Source organism: Callorhinchus milii, unplaced genomic scaffold (assembly GCF_018977255.1).
Source record: "Callorhinchus milii isolate IMCB2004 unplaced genomic scaffold, IMCB_Cmil_1.0 Scaffold3, whole genome shotgun sequence".
Lineage (NCBI taxonomy): Eukaryota > Metazoa > Chordata > Chondrichthyes > Chimaeriformes > Callorhinchidae > Callorhinchus > Callorhinchus milii.
In genome coordinates, this window is record NW_024704744.1 from 83,858,775 (window position 1) to 83,881,654 (window position 22,880).

Here is a 22,880-nt window from a genome sequence, read left to right on the forward strand (position 1 = left end):
TGGTTGAATAGATTACATGGGTGACTGAGCTATACAGATTCAGATAGGTCATAGGTATGACCCTTTAGTGTATGCTGAGGTTGGACAATCTTGACTAAGGCAGTAGGAGGAGCGGTACAACTGGTATCAGCATCTTGAGACAAGGGTAGGGTGATCCTACCTGAACAAGCACAGGAAGCTTGACAGGCAGTACTCTCAATGGTAAGCTATTGGGTTTTAGCTGGTTAATCCCCAACAGCACTCCAATTTGTTCTCTGGGATCTCCAAGCCTTGACTCTTGCCAACCCATCACTAATACTCTCTGGAATTAGATAAGCAGGATGTGTCCCTTCAGGAGAGAATGCACATTCCATTCCAGACATAGTGAAAGTTCTAAGTGAAGGTGGAAAACATATGAGTAACTCTCAGTCTGGATTGGATACTCTTAAATACAGTAACCGCTTTCTGCATATGTAGGATCACCAACTGACCAAAATAAAATCTTGAGACTTGCGGAGGAGAGAGAGAGGGAGAGATAGAAAATCACTTTGGCTTTGCAATCTTGTTTTCTATCCTTTTTCCCTTTAAAATCAAAACGAACATTGTTATTGTACAAAATACAAGTTAACTTTTAACTTTATATCCCTGCACAGTACTTAAACAGAAATTTACTACCAACATCTTTTAAACTCTTGCATCCAAACTCTGTTTATTTGAACAAAAGAGAAAGTCTAGGAGGAGTACCAGCTGTTCGTTGTACTCCCCTGCCCTAACACAAATAACTATACTCAGTGGCTAAATCAAGTTTGTTCAACTTTGCACTTCTGCACAAACCCATGGTTTCCGTTGTCGGCACCCAACAACGTAAACCTGCACGGATGTGCACTTTACCTTACAGGGCCTTTACGTTGAAGGCGCTGATAAGAACAAAGCAGGAGAGCCTCTGTCGTGTCAACATTCAACTGAAGAAAGTTAGTGCTCATCCAGGGCTTGATGTCTGACAGTTTGTTACAACAGCTGCGGTCCTAGAATTGAGGGTAGAGGCAGAGAAATAGAGTTGAGTTATCCACATACAGATGGAAGTAAACCCAATATCCGCAGGTGATGTTGCCAATGGGAGCATGTAGATAGCGAAGAGGAGAAGATAGATTCTTATCCTGCAATGTGGACAGCAACTGCAAGCAAGTCAGTACTATCTCCCCACCTGCCCAAATCTGACCATCTGTTCGGACAGTCTGAGAGGAGAGTCCATTTTTTCTGAGCATGAGGACTGCCCTTTTCTCTTTCAGGTTGAGTCTCAACCAAGAAAATACCCCAAATGTCTGGCAAAAAGTCTGAGAACAAAACACTGGCTGCAAAATGCCTTTTGTTGGTATTCAGGGTCACTATGTTTTTCCCGATTTTGTTTTGGGTCTAGAATTACATGACAGGCATTTAAGGAGCATTTCAGAGCTGAAAGCACGGCCACCGATGGTGCAAGGGAGGGCACGAAGGACATGCAGGAGGTCGGAGCCAGTTGAGCGGAAGCAATGGGTAAAGGGTTGGGGAGTAAACAGGTCAGAGAGGTAGGGAGATGCCAGGGAATCGACGCATTTGAAGATGAGGATCTTGAAATCGATCCATTTGGCAACAGGGAGCCAGTGGAGCCTGACTAGAACTGGAACTAGGAGTTTAGTGTGGCCTTGAACTGGTATAGCTTGATGGGTCAAAAGGACTATCTTGGTTTGTCTCACTTTGATGGATATTTTCTCTAATGCACCATTTGTGGTGCGCTCTTTAATTTGGTTCCCTTCCTTGCACCATTACACTGATGCAGTTTTCACTTTCCTTGTGAAACGTTTCAAAAATAAAGGGAGGAAAACAATCAGGTGCAAATACAAGGAGTGCTTCCGACACATTTACACTGGCTGTAGCTATTTGCTCTTGGTGTTCTGGAGAGCATGGCAGCAGCAAAATGCAAGCAGGCTACAAGCAAGCAAAACATTCACTTGAACCTTGAAAGCTTTGTTTGTGCTGCTCAAAAGTACACATCGATTGCAGTTGTGGCAAGCAGAATAGTTTGCAGAGTTACAGTCAGTTATAATTATCAGGCTCACTCAGTTATGCGTCAACAGTGCTGTGTTATTGAAGTCAATCTAAAATTCACCAGGTTCTAGAGTCTCGAAAAGCTTCCTTCATAATACTAATTAAGATCAACAAGTGGAGCACAGATGTGTTGCAATCAGAAGGTCTCTGCTTCTACTCTTGAGTAGCTCAGGGACGCTGCCCCTTGTGAAGGGTGCAATATAAACGCAAGTTAGTGTTGTTTCTGTTAAGTGGACACTGGCGTCAGATCAGGTTTGACTCCATTGCTGATGTCAGGGATAAGTGGCCAAGTAGTTTGAGACGGCAAACTTATCGCTGTAGCTGGTGGAAGTAATGGTGTGTAAATAGTGACACTTGCCCCACGAGTCTTTGTGATAGTGGTTGATGTAGGATCCAGTGAAACTTCCTGCCCTTTAGTGAAGTCAACAGGAATTTTGCCTGCCTGTGAGCCCAAACAGTTTTGTCCTTCAGTAGGATTGCTGCGATAGGCCTTGGCTACTTCCTCCAGGTCTGGTTTTGATAAGCAAATTCCAGGACTCAACATCTGTTGAGAATTCAGTGAGCTCGGCTTGGGCGAGGCCAGTTTACTTTCCCCCAAATTTCCTCTCTCTGCTTTTAGCTGCTTCAGTGTATGTGACCCACCAGTGATCAGGAATGCCGTTTCTCCTCTGGGAGCTATCTTTCCATGCCGCGGGTTTATCTCTGTCTGCACAAAGGCTCCATGACGCTGGAAAAGGGAAACAAATACAGCTTTAACAAACGGAACACAAGCATCTTGTGGATGCAGCTGTAAGGCTGAGTTCATTTATTAGCTCAAGTGCTGGCAGTCACTTGCTTCTTCCACTCCACTGGCCCCCAGGCTGTAGCCCAGTTATCTACAGGCAGCAGATAATGGATAATCTGTCAGCCCAACTTATTCATGAAATTAAAGAAACAATGGAAAGTTTGGAAAGGAGAACTTGCTCCAAAAACAAAAAAACAAAAAAAGGGAGTCTCATTTTGCAACCATTTGAAATCCTTTCAGCTATCATTCAAATACATGTGACTGGAATATTGTACTGTGTGTAAAAATCTCAAATTAGATTTCACATCTCGCAATGCGGGTTCCCCTGGATACTGTTACTGACTGCCTGTTTTTGTACTTGTAAAAGATTTATAGCTGAATCTTCAGCACCTTTTATGTTGCATGTTTCACACTGGGAGAAAGTGAAGCTCTCAGGAAATATTGCGGCAACTGGTTTCCCCAGAAATTACCATCTCAAAAAAACTCCAGTTGATCATTCAGTGGGGAAGAGTCAGCTGGAAACAGTCAGGACTTGCAGACAGCACTGCATGTCAATGTCTTTTTAAAGCTAGAATTAACACGTGCAGGACAGTGCTATGTCTGCAATTACACTAGAAGAAGGAATCAAATCAAACAATGGTGTGAACAATGAAAATAACCCTTGCATTTGATTTAGATCCTCATCAAGTTGTTGAGTGTCTAAAGCTCTTCGGAGGATCTACTGTAAATTGTAATGACTGTGCATTTTGCAGGTGAAAGTGTAGCCAATTTGTGCACTGTAATATCCCTCAAAGTGAATTATCAATTTTATATGGAGGGAACTGTCAGCCAGGACACCATGAGAAACTCTTTACTAACAGCACCATGGGGTCCTTTAGTTTCACATGAACAGACAAACTCCACCTAGCTTAACATCTTATCCAAAGGGCGGAATCTCCGGCAACGCATCACTGGCCCAACATTGAATAGGAGTATCCGCCCTAGAGTGTGAGCTCAAAGTCCTGCTGTGGAGCTTGAAGCCACAACCTTCTGACTCAGAGGATGGAGTGCGACCAACTGAGCCAGACTGACATGTGTTGTGATACTTAACCCTGCGATCCAAACCAATTAATACTGATAGACTGTGGTTAGTGTGAACTTTGGGTCTGAATTGCCACCCCCCCACCCCCACCGCCTCACCAACTCTTCAGTAGAATGGATAGGTATCAAGCCTTCAAATTCTGGATTCCTAGCTGCAGGCAGTCAATAATTGTTGACTGGGCCGTACTACAATTTTTATATAGAATTTCTCTCAGCTTCTTTCTACATGTTTCCGAGCCAAGCTTGGGGGTCAGTCAGTCAGCCTGTTCACTGCCCTCTATTAACTGTGTCTGGGAGGATCCTGGAGTGACAGGGACCCTGGCCTCACTACAGCAGATTTGAGACAAGGAGTTTCCTTGTACAGACTGGTGAATGCCTTAGCCCTCAGCAGGTGCTCCAATACACTGCACTACCACACTACAGGGATGCCCGCTTATTTAATTACCTGGCTATGCATGCCTTATCACAAAACCTGTCATTGGCTACCTCTTCTGCATATAAACTACAAGGCAAAAAGACACTAATCGGCACTGAACATCAATACAATTTAGCTTACAAGCTCCATGTGTCTGCACAGTACCTGCCATCTCATCCACTACAGCATAAATCTCAGCAACCTCAGGACAGTGGTACCAAGGTAAGGTTATCAGGCATCGCTAAATAAATTACTTTTGATGTATGCCACCAGAAATACAACAAGGGATCTGCAGTTAACTAATCCATTATTCATCCCTTTGACCCTCTGTTTTTCGCCAGGCTTCTTTTTTGTTGAAAAGCTTTGGTTTCAAGGGATGTGAACCCAGATAGACGTAAAAGAGCTAAACAATCAAGGGCAGCGACAGCAACAAATCAATACTCTTTCCACTTGCTCAAGCTAAAAATAAACTGGGCAAAATAAAAAAAAACTATTTTAGGACTGAGAACACTGCTTGATGTAGTTCACTTGAAATAAACTTCACACATATAGGAATGGAAATGAACTAAAATTCTTACATTTATTTTTTCTTTGATGCAAACAATAAATCATCTCTCCCCAATGTTTCCTTACAATATTCCTTGAATTTGATACAGTGCCTTATTATGTCATTGAGGCATCTCAACGTGCTTTGCAGGATTTACTGTGAAATGCAGTGACCCTGTATTTTACAGGTGAATGCGGCAGTCAATTTGCGCACAGCAATGTCCCATGCACAGTCATGAAGTGAGGCAAGGATACCAGGAGAAATTCCATTCTCTTTTCCAATAGTGCCGCGGAATCTTTAATAGGTACCTGAATAGGCACAGACCGGATCTCAATTTAACAACTCATCCGGAGGACAACATCTCTGATACTGTAACGCTCCCCAAGCAGTGCACTGGAGTATCAGCCTAGAGTATGAGCTCAAAGTCACAACTCAGGGCTTGAACCCACAACATTCTGACTCAGAGACGAGAGTGCAACCAAGTGAGCCAGGCTGACACCTAAACATGAAAACCTTGGTACTGCTTCAGTGAAGCCCCAATAAACATTCTCGAATTACAGTCCAGACATCGGGTGCAACAGCTATAATCCTTACCCTTCCTCTGATGGGTTCATTGGGCCACGTCCTTGCATCATACTGGTGAATGAAAGATATACGTTCCCGAAAAATATTTGGCATAGACTGTGGCTCTTCAGGATTTACCTGTGGAACTTGGGAACAGTTATAGAGAAATTAATTAAAATTTAAATTAAAGTAGAGCAAAGGCATGTAATATCTAGATAATGCCTGCTCATACAACACTTGACTGCTGTATATAGAGGTTCATTTTCTCTACGAGTTGTACACTGGCAAGGCTCTTATTATACTGTAACATAAGATCCCAACGTTCCTGTTTCTTTATTTACTGAAAGAGTATTAAAAAGAAATATTGCTTACATCGAGTCCCTTTGTTCATCCTTTTGTTACAACTACAAGCAAGGCACAGTAAATAAAAAACTTCACATCATTACAATATAAATAATGCAGCAGGGCACAATAATAATTTAATAATGATAGATTAATAATGAAATAATAGAATAAAATAATAAGAAATAATAAAAGATGAATGATAGAAGAAAGTCATGCATGGTCAGTTTCCAAATAAATGAAAATAAAAGGCCTAGATATGAACTAAAGCTACAGTTGGTCGACTAAAGAGGATTTATTTGAGAGCCAAAACAGAAGCTCTCATAATATAAGCTATTACTATCTATTACTATGAAAATAAGATTTTGAAGAAAAAACTTTGATCCAAAATGACATAACAATGTAGCTAAATTGACATACCAATGTAGCTGAATATACCCACTGGACAATTTGTAAACACGTTGATTTTGATGTAAAGACAGACTGGTATGAACATCAACCAGCAAAAGTGACAGCAAAAGGGAACATCACAATTATCTTGCACTCCCAAGTGCAAACAGATAGAGGAGTAATTTGTAACAAATCAGATATTATCATTAAAAAAAACTAGATTGTACATGCGGTATAATTGATGTGGCTATTCCAAGTGACTTCAATGAATGAAATAAGGAACTAGAGAATATCGGGAAGTATGTTGACCTACAAATTGGATGTGGATGCATGTAGCAGTACAAGACAATTCAGGAATGGTTTGACAAGATACAAAATGTCCGCCTCCTCAGAAAGTAGTTTTGGGAACTTCAAATACACTAAAGAAAAAGTAACATCCATTGAAGTGTAACATGGCAATGTTATCGGTCTGACTGACCCATCACTGAAAACAACTTAGAATCTCCAGAGTGATCTAAACTGCAATAAGATACTGCTAATCTTGCTTTTTAATATAACACCTTTCATTTTGGGAAGATGTCTCAAAGCACGTTACAGGATAAATTCACTGATATACTTATAATTTCCTCCTATGCTTTTAACTACCTTCCTCTTTATATTTTCTAACATAAAAAATATTGTGGACTGCTTTAATTTGCCTGTGGGAAATCAATCAGACAATCCTAGAGATCCATATTTTGCTTTGTAAACCCTTCTTCCAAACCCTTGCTGGGCTATTTTTTTAAAAAACACACTGTAATGCATCTGTTATCTTGTAGAACCATGGAAATTTACAGCACGGAAGTAAGCCATTTGGGGGATATGATGGAGGCAGTTCAGCTAGAGGTAAACGGATTTTCACACAAGCAGTCTTGAGTATTACTTCAAACTATCAAAAGGAACATTTGGTTCAATTAAAACCCTTTAACTTCTTTTATTATTGTAACCTGACTGAGATTCACAATGTATCTGTTCACATAAAACTCCGCATTTCCTTTGTACTGCCATGTGTGGCCAAGCCTTCAGCCAACGTACCACCATCCTGAAGAACTCTATCTTTAATATCCACCTGAACAATTCTATATTTCCTTTAAACACCCCTGTTGATTCCACCTCTACAGCTTTTGGAGGCTGATTCCACGTCTTCACAACCCTCTGAAGGAATGCTTCCTGACCTCGATTCTTGTCTTGCAGTGCACCCTGTGATACAACAGGCAAGGGAGGAAACAAGAGGAAGCTGTCACTGTGCTATAGAGAACAATAGTGGAACAGATGACTGAATTTCACAGGCAATGTGTAGAAATGAGACAAGACAATGCGGAGCTGCTCTTCCATGTTTACTCTTTTCACTTGTTTGAGTGAACAACATAATTGGAAAACAAATTGCTTTCCAATTTGTTAAATACATGGATACTAATAATTAAAGGGCCAGAATGTGAAAGCATCACACCAGAAATGCCTTTGGAGGCTATTTGCAGAGCATGCACTGTTAGAAGTTCACATTTAATCTTGCAATCATTCAACTGAATGTATTGAATCTTATTCTGCACTGACATTAGATACTCCGCATTATATCTAAGAATGATTTAAGACATTTTCTTGCGAAGCACAAATCGCAAACTAAATGGAATGCCAAACAAATGGAATCTGCTAAACCGTGCCCTCAATTTACTTCTTACTAAACTGTTGGTAAAAATAATTATATAGATCTTTCATTGGTGCATTTTGTTTGTAAAGATTACTTGGACTCATCCACGTGATTATGGTCAAAAACAGTGCCTGGTGACTAGTTTAACCTTTGCAATCAGTTCCATCAAGTGGATCAGGAAACAACATTTAACAGCATGAGGTTAAGAAATATATTTGGGGGATATGATGGAGGCAGTTTAGCTAGAGGTAAACGGATTTTCACACAAGCAGTCTTGAGTATTACTTCAAACTATCAAAAGGAACATTTGGTTCAATTAAAACCCTTTAACTTATTTTATTATTGTAATCTGACTGAGATTCACAATGTATCTATTCACATAAAACTCCGCATTTCCTTTGTACTGCCATGTGTGGCCAAGCCTTCAGCCAACGTACCACCATCCTGAAGAACTCTCCTCCAAAATCATTTCACCTACTATCTATCCATAGCTTCGAAAACATCCTAAAACATATCGCTTTGGCTGTTCCCTTGGGCAACATCTTCAAATCTCTTATTTCCCTGCTCAGTGTATTTATCAAGTGTTTCATGTGAAATGTCATTTATAACAAGTTGTTGCTGATAGTTAATGTATTAAAAAATGAATTAGGCTGAATGATGATTAGATATTTATTTTGATCATTAGTCATTTCAAACCATTTCAAACATCAAATGTATTAACCATTGTTTCATGTGGATTACGTGTCAATATCTTCATGATTATAAATAGTGCAGAAAATGTGCATGTATTACTTTTAGAATCCCATCTGCCTTGCCCCGTCTCTACTTGAGTTTAAATCCCGCCTTAAAACCTACCACTTCAATGCCCCTTTGGTCACCTGCATCTTCTTCTCTCTCCCTTGAATGGTGTCTGACTTTATCTTTGTAAAACATGACAAGGCATTACCCGACATGAAGGGTGTTGTTGCTGTAAAGTAGAGACTTTCAAGTTATCAGTTGGCTATTCCAATATGGACAGATTGTTCCTATTCTAAATCCACAATGATCAACAACAACAACTTGGATTTATATAGCGCCCTCCACGCCGGACGGAGTCTCAGAGCGCTTTACAGTTTCGGATCCCAGGACCGAGCCGGGGGGGGGGGGGGGGGGGAAGGTGACCAAAGGCGCGGTCGAAAAGAAAGGTCTCTTCAGCAGAGACCTGAAAATGGGAAGGGTGTGAGGAAAGCAGTTCCAGAGCCTCTGTGGGATAGGCAACCAGTGCAGTCTGGCAAGGACTGGGGTGATCGGGGAGCGGAGTTTTGTGCGGGTGAGAATGTGGGCGGCAGAGTTCTGAATGAGTTGGATTTTATGGATGGTAGTGGATGGGAGACTGGTGAGGAAGGGGTTGGAGTAGTCCAGCCGAGAGGTGACAAAGGCATGGACCAGAGTTTCAGCAGCTTTTGGGGAGAGGTATTAGCGGAGACGGGCGATGCGACGGAGGTGGAAGAAGGTGGTGCTGGTAATGGACCAGATGTAGGAGAGGAAGGATAATTGGGGGTCGCACCTGACGCCTAGGTTGCGTATGGGATAGGAGAGATTTAGGGGGAGGTCGGTTAGGTGGAGGAGGTGAGAACCATGAGATTTTAGATGTTGACGAGAGCTGAAGAGTATGTCAACGTTCACCTGAAGGAAGTTTGCGCTCATCCAGCCCCTGAGATCTGACAGGCAGGTTGACAGAACATCAGGGGACTGAAGGTCGCAAAGAGAGGTGGAAAAGTAGAGCTGGGTGTCATCTGCATACATGTGGAAATGTACCCCATGTCTGCGGATGACATCTCCAAGAGGGAGCATATAGATCAGAAAGAGGAGGGGGCCAAGGATGGATCCTTGGGGTACCCCGCAGGTGACCGGGTGAGAGTGGGAGAAGAAGCCGTTTATGCAGATGGCAGTTTATGAGGTAGGACTCAAACCAAGCAAGTGCGGTCCCACTGAGGTGGATGGCGGAGGAAAGGCGGTGGAGGAGGATGGCGTGATCGACTGTGTCGAACGTGGCGGAGAGGTCCAAGAGGACAAGGAGGCAGAGGGAGCCCTGGTCACAGATGGAGAGGATGTCATTTGACTTTCACAAGCGCAGTCTCTGTACTGCGGGCAGGGTGGAAACAGGACTGGAAGAAGGAGTGGGAGGAGAGGTGTGCGTGGAGTTGGTTGGCCACAACCTGTTCCAGAGCTTTTGAGAGGAAGGGCAGGTTAGAAATAGGGTGGTAATGGCTGGGGTTTGAGGGATCTAGGGAGGGTTTTATCAGGAGGGGGTGATGACAGCAGTTTTGAGGGAGGCAGGGACTGATCCGGAGGAGAGGGACTGGTTGATGATGTCAGCCAGTAGTGGGCATAGGAGGGGGAGCTGTGTGACCAGTAAGTTGGTGAGGAGGGGGTCGAGGCAACAGGTGGTGGGTTTCATGGAGGTGATGGTGGGTGAGAGGGAGGAGGGAGAGATGGGGAGGAAAGAGTGTAGAAAGGGGGTGGTGGTAGGAGCAGATGATGAGGAAGGTGAGGGAGGCAGAGAGGGTGTGGTGGTGGGTGACAAGGGGTAGGTGGATGAGGCTGCCTGGCGGATGTTGAGTATTTTAGCAGAAAAGAATTCCATGACCTCCTCGCACTTGGCATTTGATGTGAAGATTGAGGAGGCCTGAGGGAGGCAAGGAGGAGGTAGTGGGTGGTGGAATAAAGGATTTTGGGATTGTTTTTGGCCTCCAAGATGATGTTGGAGTAAAAGGCTGTTTTTGCGCGTGTCAAAGAACGACGGTAGCTGTGGAGATGCTCAAGCCACAGTTGGCGGTGAACTGTCAGGCCAATTTTCTGCCATCTGCGCTCGAGCAGACGGGTTTGGGTTTTTTGGCGGCGGAGATGGTTGTTGTACCAGGGGATTGGGTGGGTTTGGAGATGGTCCTGGATTTTAGGGGGACGAGGGAGTTGAAAGTGGAGGCGACGATCATGGAGCAGCTGGACTGCTGCTTCAGGATCTCCGCAGGTGGAAGGCCAGACAGATAGGATGTTTGATGATGAGAGGGCCTTTGTGAGAGTCTCAGGGGGTAGCCTTTTCCAAGGGCGGTACAGGATGGTTGAGGGCTTGTTGGAGGAGAGAGAGATGTGAGAGGAGAAGGAGATGAAAAAGTGGTCCAATATGGCCAAACAGCTTGTATCTAAAACATTCGTGACGTCGTTCTGGGTATAGTTGCTACAGTTTTAACCATCCCTTGGCTCCTTAAGATTTCCCCTCAGAAAGAAATTTCTAAAGCACAAATATGAATACAATGCACAGCTCAGTGCCTGGCTCCCTGGCAATATCTTAATGTAGTCGTTGGTCAGCTGTAAATTTAACTTGTCACTAGAGGAATTCTGTGTCTCCACAGTCAGTCAGTCTTCAACTTGCAGCAAAACATCTAATAAAACAAAGTATTGGTCATTTACCATATATGCATGCCCAAAGGGATTTTTATAATAATTTCAGTAAATTCACTATAAATGAGCCAATTTTATAGTCGGGACAAAAGCAGAAATTGCATTCTCCAAAGACAAAGCCGTAGTTACATGGAGAAACAGAGATACCAATTGATTTCACTGTGGAATCAAGCCAGTGTTGGTAACTATACTGAATTAAACAAAGACGGCTCTCATGATAGATCTAAAGGAAGTGGAATACCAAACGCTGATAAGAATTCTGCTAAGGCAGTTTTAAATACATGTTGAGGGTTTTTAAATGTTCATGACCAGTTAGATCCAAATGCTACAAGGTATGATTAACAATATTTCTGAGTTGTTGATGCATACAGCATAATAAGAGATGAACTTGTTTTCTAGGCTGTCTTCCTTTGGCATAAACATTTCTTAAACAGCCTGTGATTTCACAAAAGTTGGAACTCTTAGCCCAATAGACACTGTTATCAACAAACAATGGTTGATTGTTTAGGCTGAATATCTGATTTTAAAACTACTTGAGCACTTGTCAATTCTAAAACCTAACTCTTTTGGTCAATAGGGTATGAGCAGACCCAGTGGAAAAAGGTTTTAAAATGTTCCTGTTTAAATGTTCTGTTTTTACCTTTGGATACAGTGAAGTAATTCTCAATATGGTGACATTGTCAGGTCATTTAGCAGTGGTGATAATGAGCCCACATTCAGCCCAACATTTTAGTAATCTAAATGAGATGAGATTGGATGGGCTAAATCCAAACCTCTCTTGTGATCTTGTTATCGAGCTGCGAAGCTGTGGTAAAAGCTGCAACAATCAATGCCTTTAGTTACCATCCTTATTACCTCGTCAAAGACCCCTCCAATCGGGTTTCCGTGCTGCCCACAGGTCAAGATCACAACGACATCCTGACCATGTGTGACCAGGGCTCCCTCTGCCTCCTCGTCCTACTTGACCTCTCCACCGCCTTTGACACTATGGACCACTCAATCCTCCTCCACTGCCTGTCCTCCTACCTCAACCTTCAAAGTTCTGTCCTTGACTGGTTCAAGTCCTACCTTTCACACTGCCTCCACTTTGTCGCGGAAAACTGCTTCTCCTCCAGCCCCTGCAATGTCTTGTGCAGTGTTCCTCAGGGCTCTGTCCTCGATCCCCTCTTCTTCACCCTCTACATGCTCCCCCTTGGTGACGTCATCCGCAGACATGGGGTAAATTTCCACATGTATGCGGATGACACCCAACTCTACCTCTCTGCCTCCACCCTGAACTCCAGGACTACTGGCGTCCTGACCGACTGCCTGTCCGACATCAAGTCCTGGACGAGGGACAACTTTCTCCAACTCAACATCAGCAAGACTGAGGCCCTCCTGATTAGCTCGCTCCAGTGTCTCCGCACCTCAGGCGCTGGCAGCATCAGCCTCCACGGCTGCACACTCAACCTCACTAAGCCAGTCAGGAACTTCGGTATCTTGTTTGACCCTGAACAGTCCTTTCTCCCCCACATCTGCGCCATGACCAGCGCTGCCTACCACCACCTCCGCAACATTGCCAGACTCCGTCACTGCCTCACCTCTCAGGTTGCCGAAACCCTCATCCACACATTCGTCACATAGAGGCTCAATTATGGGAACTTTCTCCTCATCGGCCTTCCCAACTCTTCAAAGGCTGCAGATCATCCAAAACGCTGCAGCTCGTGTACTCTCACGGACCAGGCTCCGTGATCCCATCATTCCCACCCTCGTCCAACTCCACTGGCTCCCCATCCCTCAGACGATCGAGTTCAAGATCCTCCTCCTCACCTTTAAGGCCATCCATGGGCTTTCCCCCTCTTACCTCTCTGACCTGCTGACTCCCTACCAACCTGCCCGCTCCCTCCGTTCATCGGGCTCTGGCCTGCTCCATGTCTCCCGCCCGACCCGCCCTACCATCGGTGGCCGGGCTTTCAGCCTCTCTGCCTCCACACTCTGGAACTCCATCCCACGGTCCCTTCACCTCGCTTCCTCCTTTGCCTCCTTCAAGGCTGGTCTCAAGACCCTTCCCTTTGATCGTGCCTTTGGTCTCCCTCCCACCTCTCTGCCTTCCCTCACCCCTACAACACCCCTCCCCCATGCTCGGGCCCCGACACCTGACTGTTCAGTGCTTTGGGACATTCTCCCGACGTGAAAGGTGCTCTATAAATGTAATTTTGTTGTTGTTGTTACCTTGTTTTACTTAGTGATAATATCAATTACATTTATGTCTACGTCCAAGGGCAGAACAGGACCATTGAAATCCTATCCAGCATTTTCAGGAGAGGATGAATGAGAGACAAGGAGGCAAAATTAGTTACAAAAATTAAAATTATATATTTTGCATATACCAGAAGAATGTTTCCAATGTAACTTTCTTGCTGTAGACTCTATAGTGTTGAGAGTGCACTGAGCTCATCAATATATTCAATGAAGACGGCACAGTTTAACATCTGTCATTTGAAATTTCTAAATAATATCTTTCTGCAACAATATTGCAGTTGCAAACATTCTGCTAAGAGTCCATTAATATAACTTCATCTGTACAATGTAACATCAGTGGGTTTGTTACACACATAGGTTGACCGATTCAATGTAACGCCTCAGGGTTTGCTGCACACATGCATCAGGAATCAATATTGTACTGTATAATGCAGGATTCAGACACTCTTTAGATTAAAATAATTACCTTCTGTTTTCCTCATCCTTTTGCCTTCCCATCACAACCATATATTGTCAATATTGGAGGTACTTTGTAAATATTGCTGATTGATATTCTGACCCAAATTGAAGTCTACAATCTCACGAATGACTCCACTTCTGAGGCATTTTCTTGCGAGTGATAAACGTATCTGTACTATGCTAAGTATTAAATATCAGACCTGCAGGGGTAGTGAAAACTGTTTCAAATCAGACATAGGGCATTGGTGCTGTAAATCATATTGAAACATTACTAGGATACATTACTAGGATCTATTTTCCAATAATTAGTATTTCAGGGTTCCATGATGGCATTATTTAACTGCTGTGTTAAACCTAAGCATATAGTGGGGATACAATTGTCGTGGCATTTGCCTACAAACCAGTTATTGCACTTGATAGTAACTAACGGTGAAGCACCTTGAACACAGTGACACAATAAGGACAATAAAAATGAAACATTTTATTTCTATATCACAATGTGTGGAGTAAATTTGCGGTAAGTGATGTGACAATTTCCTCCCCCTGCTTCCCCTCCCCCCCATCACTTTATATTGTGGGGACTTTTAGCTTATAGCCTAGAGACTCACACTGCAGTGCAGAGCAGTGCTGGAGAAGTTTTGCATTGTAGGAGGTGCTGTCCTTTGGATGAAACCTTAAACCAATGTCCTGTCTGCTTGTTCAAGTGGACGTTAATAATCCCGTGCCACTATTCAAAAAGGAAAGGGAGTTTCTTCTGGTCTCCTAGACAACAATCCCCCACATAAAAGAGTGTCACTCACATCATGGCTGTTTATGGGACACTGCAGTGTGCAGCCTGGCTGTTGCTTTGCTTACAAATATACAGTAACTACTTTGAACCCTTTGAGACATTTTGATTGGATGATAAAATGATAGGGAGGTGTATCAAATGCAAGGATTATTATTATGAGCGACAATATTTTGAAAAGTCGGATTATTTAGCTCTCATCTGAGTGTGACAGAAACTGGATTATAAAACCAACTGCTGTAGCTCATTCAGTGTATCAGAAAATCCATTATTGTTTGGCAATTAATTTGAGAGCTACTTTCAGTGAGGTCTGAAAGCAAAGTAAAGGGGCTTTTCTAAAATGCCTGGATAAATAGAACCTAAAAATAAAACTAAGGACTAAGCTTTACATAATTGTTAAACCATTTTGGAATGGAAGGGGTTTAGCTTATAAAACTGAACGACTGGGGCCATTGCTTCAAGTGCTGAAGCATAAAGAGGCTTGTGTAGATATGGCACTGTGTGAATCATCCTGGGACATCACAAAAGACCTTCCTGAAATGGTCGACAAAACATCACGTGGGTCTAGAAACGGAAATGTTCCTTTTGTTAAATAGTTTCAAGTATGAAGTCACATTTCCACTATTTAAGCCGTGTTTGTATTGCTGGGAGCGAGGCCGCTCCCTGCTGTAGAGCCAAGCACAGTGGGAACTCTGGATATACTTCCTGTTTCACATCAAGTTGAAGCTATAACAAAAATCAACATCCAACTTTGGTGTTCTGCTTGATGTAGGCATTGCAGAATCATTAAGAATTCCTCTGATAAAAGACTACTTGATCTCAGCCTCAATTTTTTTTTAAAAAAGTTAACAGCAATAGCTTCAACAGGCTATTATGGTGAAGGGTGCTATATAAATGCAAGTCGTTGTTATTGTAGTATTGAAAGAAAGGGTAATAAATAGAGTTAAGATACATATATGTGTGTTGGGCAAGGGGGAATGTAAAGACTTGTTCAATGAACCTGGAGGTTAATACGATGTACACCACAAATGAAGATGTAACTGCTGTGCAAATTAAACACTTCAATGTTTAATAAATCCCATCAAAAATAATAATAATGTGGTCACTCAATCCACGACTGTGTGTGGGACACTGCTGTGTGCAATTGGCTGCCACGTTTCGCCTACAATATATACAGTCAATTCACTTTACAGTATATTCTGTGAAGCGCTTTGAGACATCGCAAAGACGTAATAAGGCGCTATATCAAATGCAAGGATTATTATTATTATTAAATACACAGTCATCACACTTCACAGTGTATCCTGTGAGGTGCTTTGAAAAGTTCTCCTGACATGAAATGTACTATATCAAATTTAAGGATTGTTATGATAAAAATATATCTGACTTCCATCAAAACCTGAGCTTACCAATACCAAAGGTAGGAAATCTGTGTGGATTACAACCATGCCTTGTTTGTGGGTTAGGCTTGCAAGTAGAGCTCTGGAAATCATGTCTTTGGGTGGTGTCCTTACTATAGGTTGGTAGGTACCACTTTAGAGATATTGGTTCACTTGGCATACAGGGAAACTGTTAAATAAACACAGGGGAAACCTTAGTAAATTTAAAATCATCATTAATTGTTTTTCTCACAGAGGTTCCAGAATATGTATTTCATCCTTAGCCAAATGTAGGTGTCAGTCTGATCAGTTGGTAGCCCTTCCACCTTAACCAAAAGGTTATAGTTTCAAGCCCCACATTGGGACTGGATGAATCAGTACTGGATGAGGGCTGTATTGTAAGACATGCTATCCTTAAGATAAGACATTAAACTAAAGTCCACTCTGCCTGTTCATGCAAATATTAAAGATTCCATAGCACTGTTCGAAAAGAGAAACGAGTTTATCAGTGTCCTGGCCAAAAATCCCCCAAACAAAATCTCAGATTCATTTTCTGGCTGTTTGTGGGACACTATTTTATGTCATGTTCATCTACAAAATACACAGTCGCTACATATTGCAATAAAGCCTGTGAAGTACTTTGGGACATCTCGACAAAATTATAAGGTGCTATATCAAATTCAAGGATTATTATTGTCATACATTCATGTCAAAAACATTCAAAAGCATTTGGTGATTATCTCACCATTGTTTTTACTACGTTGCTGAAGTAAATTAGCTGCTACGTTTGCCTACCAACAACATGCACTTCACTTCAAATTAATCTCATGCCATAAAGTGCTGTGAGATGGTTCTCCAAAGACTCAAAATAAGTAAGTTGTTCCAGATATTGATTAGACAATTCTTGCCTAACACACACGTTTACTCCACTCATTTGCTAATGCCCTAACAATTACGAGTGAATAGACAGTAAGAAAAAGTGTAGATAAAATTGAATATCCAATATTCTCCTTCTCTTGTACTAGGAAATTATGCTCTGGGATTTTAGTATTTGTAATTTACTCCCTCTCTCTACCTTTCTGCTTTGTTTCTTACACTTGCTAATTTTACTCATCTTCATTTTTTTTGCTTTCATTATCTCTTACTTACCACTAACCTGATTGACAAACAATAAATAACAATCTTCATATTTCATACAGCAGTTTAATAACAACTCTGAGAAGTCTCAAAGTACTTCACAGGATTTACATAGCATCTAGTACCAGTGTATTTTTTAAGTGAATGCAATAGCCAATTCGCACATAGGAATATCTCATAAACAGGCATCAAGTAAATGACCTTTTTAATCTGGGGAGATTAAAAAGGTCCCTTTCACGCTTCAAATTATAAATATAAAATGTTCTGATATGATTAAGTAAGTGACAGCTTTTCCTTTGCCTGAGCAATGATTAAAAAAAACTCTTTTGTGCTGGGATCTCAACTTTTGTCAAAAAAGCAGAAAATGCTCAGTGCAGAGAGAGAGTACTGCACAAACAGATTACGCTTTCAATATGACATTTTCAAATATCATGTAATCTACAGTAAAAGCTGACGCTGGGTATGTATATCATGTAAACTCTGGGCGTTCAGGGCTGTAACCACACTTGAGGGCCTCAGATGACATCACAAACCCACATCTGTCAAACTTAAGTCATTCCTGAGAGTCAGTTACACCCTTAAGCACACTTCCAGACATTATTTTGTTCTTTATGATATACCCCAGTGGTCTGTCGCTTTCTGTTAGTGAGAGTTCCTGTTTCTACGTTTTTCCAATGAAATTTGTATATTCTATTAGCGCCACCAATTCTTTCCCTCCTGATGCAGATTTTTGTCCTTTTACCCTTTCCTTCTGACCCCCTCCCTCCCTCCCCGATTTCATCGGGCTTTCATTCTCATCCGAAGGATGGCACTGCAAAGTAATATTAATAGCAATCCTTGCAGTTGATACAGTGCCTTTCATTTCAGGAGGATGTCTCAAAGCATTTCACTGCATATATCATAGAATAGCGACTGTATATTTTGTAGCCACAGTGCAGCATGCCCCCAGCACCGCACTAAAGCGAAAGCACAAACTATATGAGTTCCAAATACTTTCAGGAAACCTGTACCCAAAATCATCTGACTCAGAGGCACCTCAGAGGCACGCATGCTACCAATTGAGCCAGACTGACACACAAATCTGGTTTGTAGATTCAATCTGTGTAAATTTCCCAGCTTCCCAATCTTCCCTCGAAGCAGGACTGAATGGATTGCTCTTTTAATCTGTGAAATTACATTTTAAGGCAAGCACACAATTTACATTAATGGATTATTATGAGCTAGACCTGTATCCTTTTTGGGTAACGTGCCTTTTCAAGTTGCTGTGGGATGTAACGATATGATCCTGGATTATCAAGACAACCAGTTGTCAGCCTCTACCAATTTTGCTGGGCACTGATTTGCGAGGTGTGCAAAAGGGCGTTCAGGTTGACTCTAGGCTGTCAGTGGAGTGACTTGAGGTGCTAATATTCCTTTCTTCATTAAAAACTGGGTGATGGTGGGAGCCACAGTCAATTCTGAACTAGTAGAAATACTAGATATAAGCCGCCAGTTCACTCACATCAACTAATAAATTGTGTGCACTAGCAGTATCGAATAATTCCTATCTGGGAACAGAACAATTTGTGTTGATTATGGTGGATCAATATCAGCTTGTATAGTTATTAGGATGTGGAATGCCCTGTTGGAAGCAGTGGCTGAGGCAGAATCCATTTTAGCATTCAAGATGGAACTAGATGGGTATCTAAAAAGGAATAAATTGCAGAGATATGGGGTTGGGAGAAGGTAGGTAAATGGGACTGAATGGATTGCTCTTACAAAGAGCCAACACAGACACAAATTGCCTCATTATGTACTGCAAAATTTGTATAGTTTTATGATTTTAAAACTCAAACAAATACAAGGCATGCAACACACAGTTCAAAACTTAACCGAGATCTCAAATACCGATGTCATGACTGAAGTGTAAAATATGAAAATATTTTTGCCAAAACAGAGAGCTCACTGGAGCAGCTGGCAATGAGACGATAGTATTTGGCACCTGTTTTCTTGTCTGCAGGGACTGGTCTGCTGCTGTTTGGTTGAATTGGCTAAATCCTGTGTCAGGTCAAAGCATTTCCATCATCCATCAAAGACTGGGTGAATAGCTGGAGGCTATATCATGATGTTTTAATTAACAATGATCATATTGATAGATTCCATAACAGGTACATTACTTGACAAGGCAGGTTACCCAGAAATGATGCAATTCTAGTTCTTAAGAGCCAAGATCTGCTTATGTGAGTTGTGAGCATGCCTTAATGAAAGAACAGTTCCTGGCAGGCTTTCGAATTGTGAGTTACTGTTAGGTAGAGATTTTAAAGAAAGAGTTTAAAGCATTAAATCTCATTAAAAGAGATTCAAAGCATTACTTTTGTTGTTGTTAATCTCTGGATGCAGTTGAAATGTGACAACTGCACCCAGAAGGAAATTAACAACAACATCTTTACATGGGTAGTGTCTTGAAGTGCTTAATTAACAACCAGAACAGTTTGCCAGGAAGAGTGGTTGAGGCCAGGACATTGGACCTATTTAAAAAGCAGCTTGATGCTATGATAGGAGCTTGATGCTATGATGGGAGGTAGGGTGGGTGTTCTGGAGGGAATCAGAAAGGCCTTCTTCCTCCATGATCTTGTGACCTTTACCCATTTGATAGTACTAATCAAACAGGTACTACTCTAAATTTCTATGATTAATACACCCAAAGTGGTTATTATAAGGCTTGTATGACATTATAGAAGAATTTAATATCATGGAGTTGTCAATCACTCACCTGCTTCAACAATGCAGCCTCAGTTTCCATGTGTGATATTGGCTCATTTATGAACCTTGGATTTGTTCTGATAAATTTTGCATAATATGGATGAGGCTTATGGCGATTTGGTGATTTTGGACGTGGGGGGTGGGGTTCATATGATTCAATTGTGTATTCGTGGTTGATCCTCTCCAAGCCCATGCTAACATCTTGAACGTCATCGCTGAATATTCGAAAAGTGTTTGGGCTGAAATAGACCAATTAGTCGCTTAGACATACAAAACAATGTCATTAACCAGCAGGAAGCATGTGCTCCACAACTAGAATCCACCCAGCCAACTACTTTTGCAACTGAATCAACTTAATAAAGTACTTTACACCTAATAATAATCTTCTCATTTGATATAGCAACTTTAATGTTAGGAGGTGTTTTTAAAAAAAAGAGCTTTACAGGATTTACTGTAAAGTGCAGTGACTGTACATTTTGTACCAATATCATGCAAAGAGATAGCAATAGGAGGAAAAAGCACGTGCCATTGTTGGCGATCAAACTGTTTTCATACTTCCACTAACAACCAAACTATAGCTTCTCTTTTGGGACTTGGATTAAGTACTGTTGCGTAGTGATAGTGATAAATTGTCAATGAACCATATTAAGCAGAGCTATATTACGCTTGTACATTACATATATTAATATAAATATATATAATAACAGACTTATGAATATAAAATGTATATTTAATAGCTAATATTGCATGTACTTACAAAAAGGAACTTCAGGTGGAAATAGTTAGATAAAACATTATTGTCAGTGTGACAGCATTGAAATGGTTGTGGAATGGTAATGCACACATACTTGTTTGACACTATCCAATGTTGCACTAACTATGCAGACAAGAAGGTCACAGGTTCAAATGCAGGCTTGTGTTGGGTTTAGTTCCCATCTGGAGCACAGCAATTGACCTTAATGCCCTGGACTACAAAGTGGGGGGAGAAAATCAGCCAGTGTTTTTGATGATCTTGGAACCTGCCAGGACTCACGGTCTAGACTCTAGATCTACACAGGAAGAAGGCCCATGAAGGAAATACCAAGGACAAAGCACTTTCAGGAGGAGAATAAAATATCACATGAGATGTTTATATTAAAAAGAGGAGGGATTGGTGTCCTGGCCAATAGTCCCGCCCAGGTCACTTACTTCATGGCTGTTTGTGGGGCATTGCTGTGCTGCATTTGCCCGTAAAAGACAGTCAATACAATTTACAATGAATATTGTTAAGTTCTTTGAGACGTCTTCCCAAAGTGAAAGGTGCTACGTCAAATACAATGAAGGAAAGCACCTATATTTTTGTATGAATAATGGTCTCTGTTGCAAGCGAGAAACCTAAGTTCTATTCCCGGGCAGGGAGAAATGTTGGGCAAGTTTCCTTACTCCACACACCTCTGTTTACCTAGCAGTAAGTAGGAACCTGGTTGTTAGTCGATTGGCAGATCGCTTTTCCCAGAGTTAATAATTCCTTAAAAAAAGAAATTGGTCACTCAATCCACGACTGTTTGTGGGACACTGCTGTGCGCAATTGGCTGCCGGGTTTTGCCCACAAAATATACAGTCAATTCACTTTACAATATATTCTGTGAAGCTCTTTGAGAAACCCAATGTTCCTTAGATTATATTGTGCTACTATGTTTCCATTCTTTTCAGTTTCTAACCTGTTTGAATTCGAAGAAATTCATCTCCTAGGCCTATGATCAAGTGGCATAAACCAAAAAAATGTGAGGTTTTAACGGTACATTTTGCTGAAAACTTCCCTCTGACTAGTTTGCAATGAAATAAAACCACAAGGAAGAGTTAGGATTTCACTGGTTCTCCAAATACATCCCACGTGTCCAGCTAAAGAATATAAAGGTTATAAGCTGCGAATGCTCTGTGCTTCATCTCATTTTTTCTGTTGTTTAAAAATATAAGTTTCTGGCAGTTTTGTTAACCCGAGAAGTCCTTGGAGTGTGATGTCGCCCCCGCTCAGACTGGGCTCCAGTACAGAGCACAGAGAAGACATTGTTTCCAGCTTGACTGTGGCTGGTGAAACCACACAAGTTGGTTGGGTTACTGCTGGCTGAGATCATTCCTGTTCAGTACTTACTAAAAGCAGCCGGGGACCTTTTTCTTTTTGGAAATGTGCTTGTACGGAGGCTGATGCATGTTGGTGGGGGAGGAACTGTCGGGATCCAGCGATAGGAGACGAGGTGCTGTGCTTTGCTGCTGCAGGAGCTGCTCAGTCCAGGGGCACTTGGTAAATTTCAGGCTTTAGTTACTTGTCTGTTGCTAAGTTACTCGCCTCCGTCTCCAAGCTGCCAACCACAGCCAACCAGATAGTGCAGAGAGGTGATCCGATGGCCAACCTATCACCCCTCCTTTCAATTTGATGTTCACGATTTTTTGCAAGAAGCAATTGAAGCACTTAAATATTGCAGTGCATCTCTGCACGTTTTCATTCCAGTCGAAACTCACCCTGTGCTGAGTTGGGTAGAAATGTCCCCGGGTCTAATGTTTGCTTTATTAATGTAGCATTTCAGAGGGCCAGAATTTGTCTGATTCTTAAAGTCTTTAATTTTGAAGTTTTTTTTGCCTGTAAGGTTTATTTTAAGGAAGACATTAAAAGAACTTCAAGATTAAAACTGAATTCAACAATTTGTCAAATTCTGCTCTATCTGAAATGCTCCCTTTAATAGAGTAAATCAGGACCCAGGCAGATTTTACTGTGTTTAATAATCATTACATCTGCCTCTGATAATATGATACTTCATTTGCGAGAAGCTTTGGTTTGCATCAT

General features: G+C 41.7%; 1 protein-coding gene across 1 annotated transcript; it reads right to left on the minus strand.

The window, feature by feature from the left end:
* Window positions 1–2,290: 2,290 nt before the first annotated feature.
* LOC103178027 (uncharacterized protein C2orf73) lies at window positions 2,291–22,323 on the minus strand. The gene is made up of 5 exons (XM_042333154.1): window positions 22,191–22,323; window positions 20,070–20,298; window positions 16,211–16,370; window positions 5,485–5,600; window positions 2,291–2,791 (listed from the first exon to the last, which is right to left on the minus strand). Exons 1-5 carry the CDS (start codon window positions 22,247–22,249, stop codon window positions 2,291–2,293), a joined length of 1,065 nt encoding a protein of 354 aa, XP_042189088.1. The 5' UTR covers window positions 22,250–22,323.
* Between the last annotated feature and the right edge of the window lie 557 nt (window positions 22,324–22,880).

Coding starts and splice junctions, on each gene's coding strand:
- LOC103178027 (XM_042333154.1), bottom strand. CDS start 22,249: ATGCATCAGCCTCCGTACAAGCACATTTCCAAAAAGAAAAAGGTCCCC. Junction 20,299..22,190: donor AAGGTCCCCGGCTGCTTTTA/GTAAGTACTGAA, acceptor GGTCTATTTCAG/CCCAAACACTTTTCGAATAT. Junction 2,792..5,484: donor ATGAACCCATCAGAGGAAGG/GTAAGGATTATA, acceptor TCCCTTTTCCAG/CGTCATGGAGCCTTTGTGCA.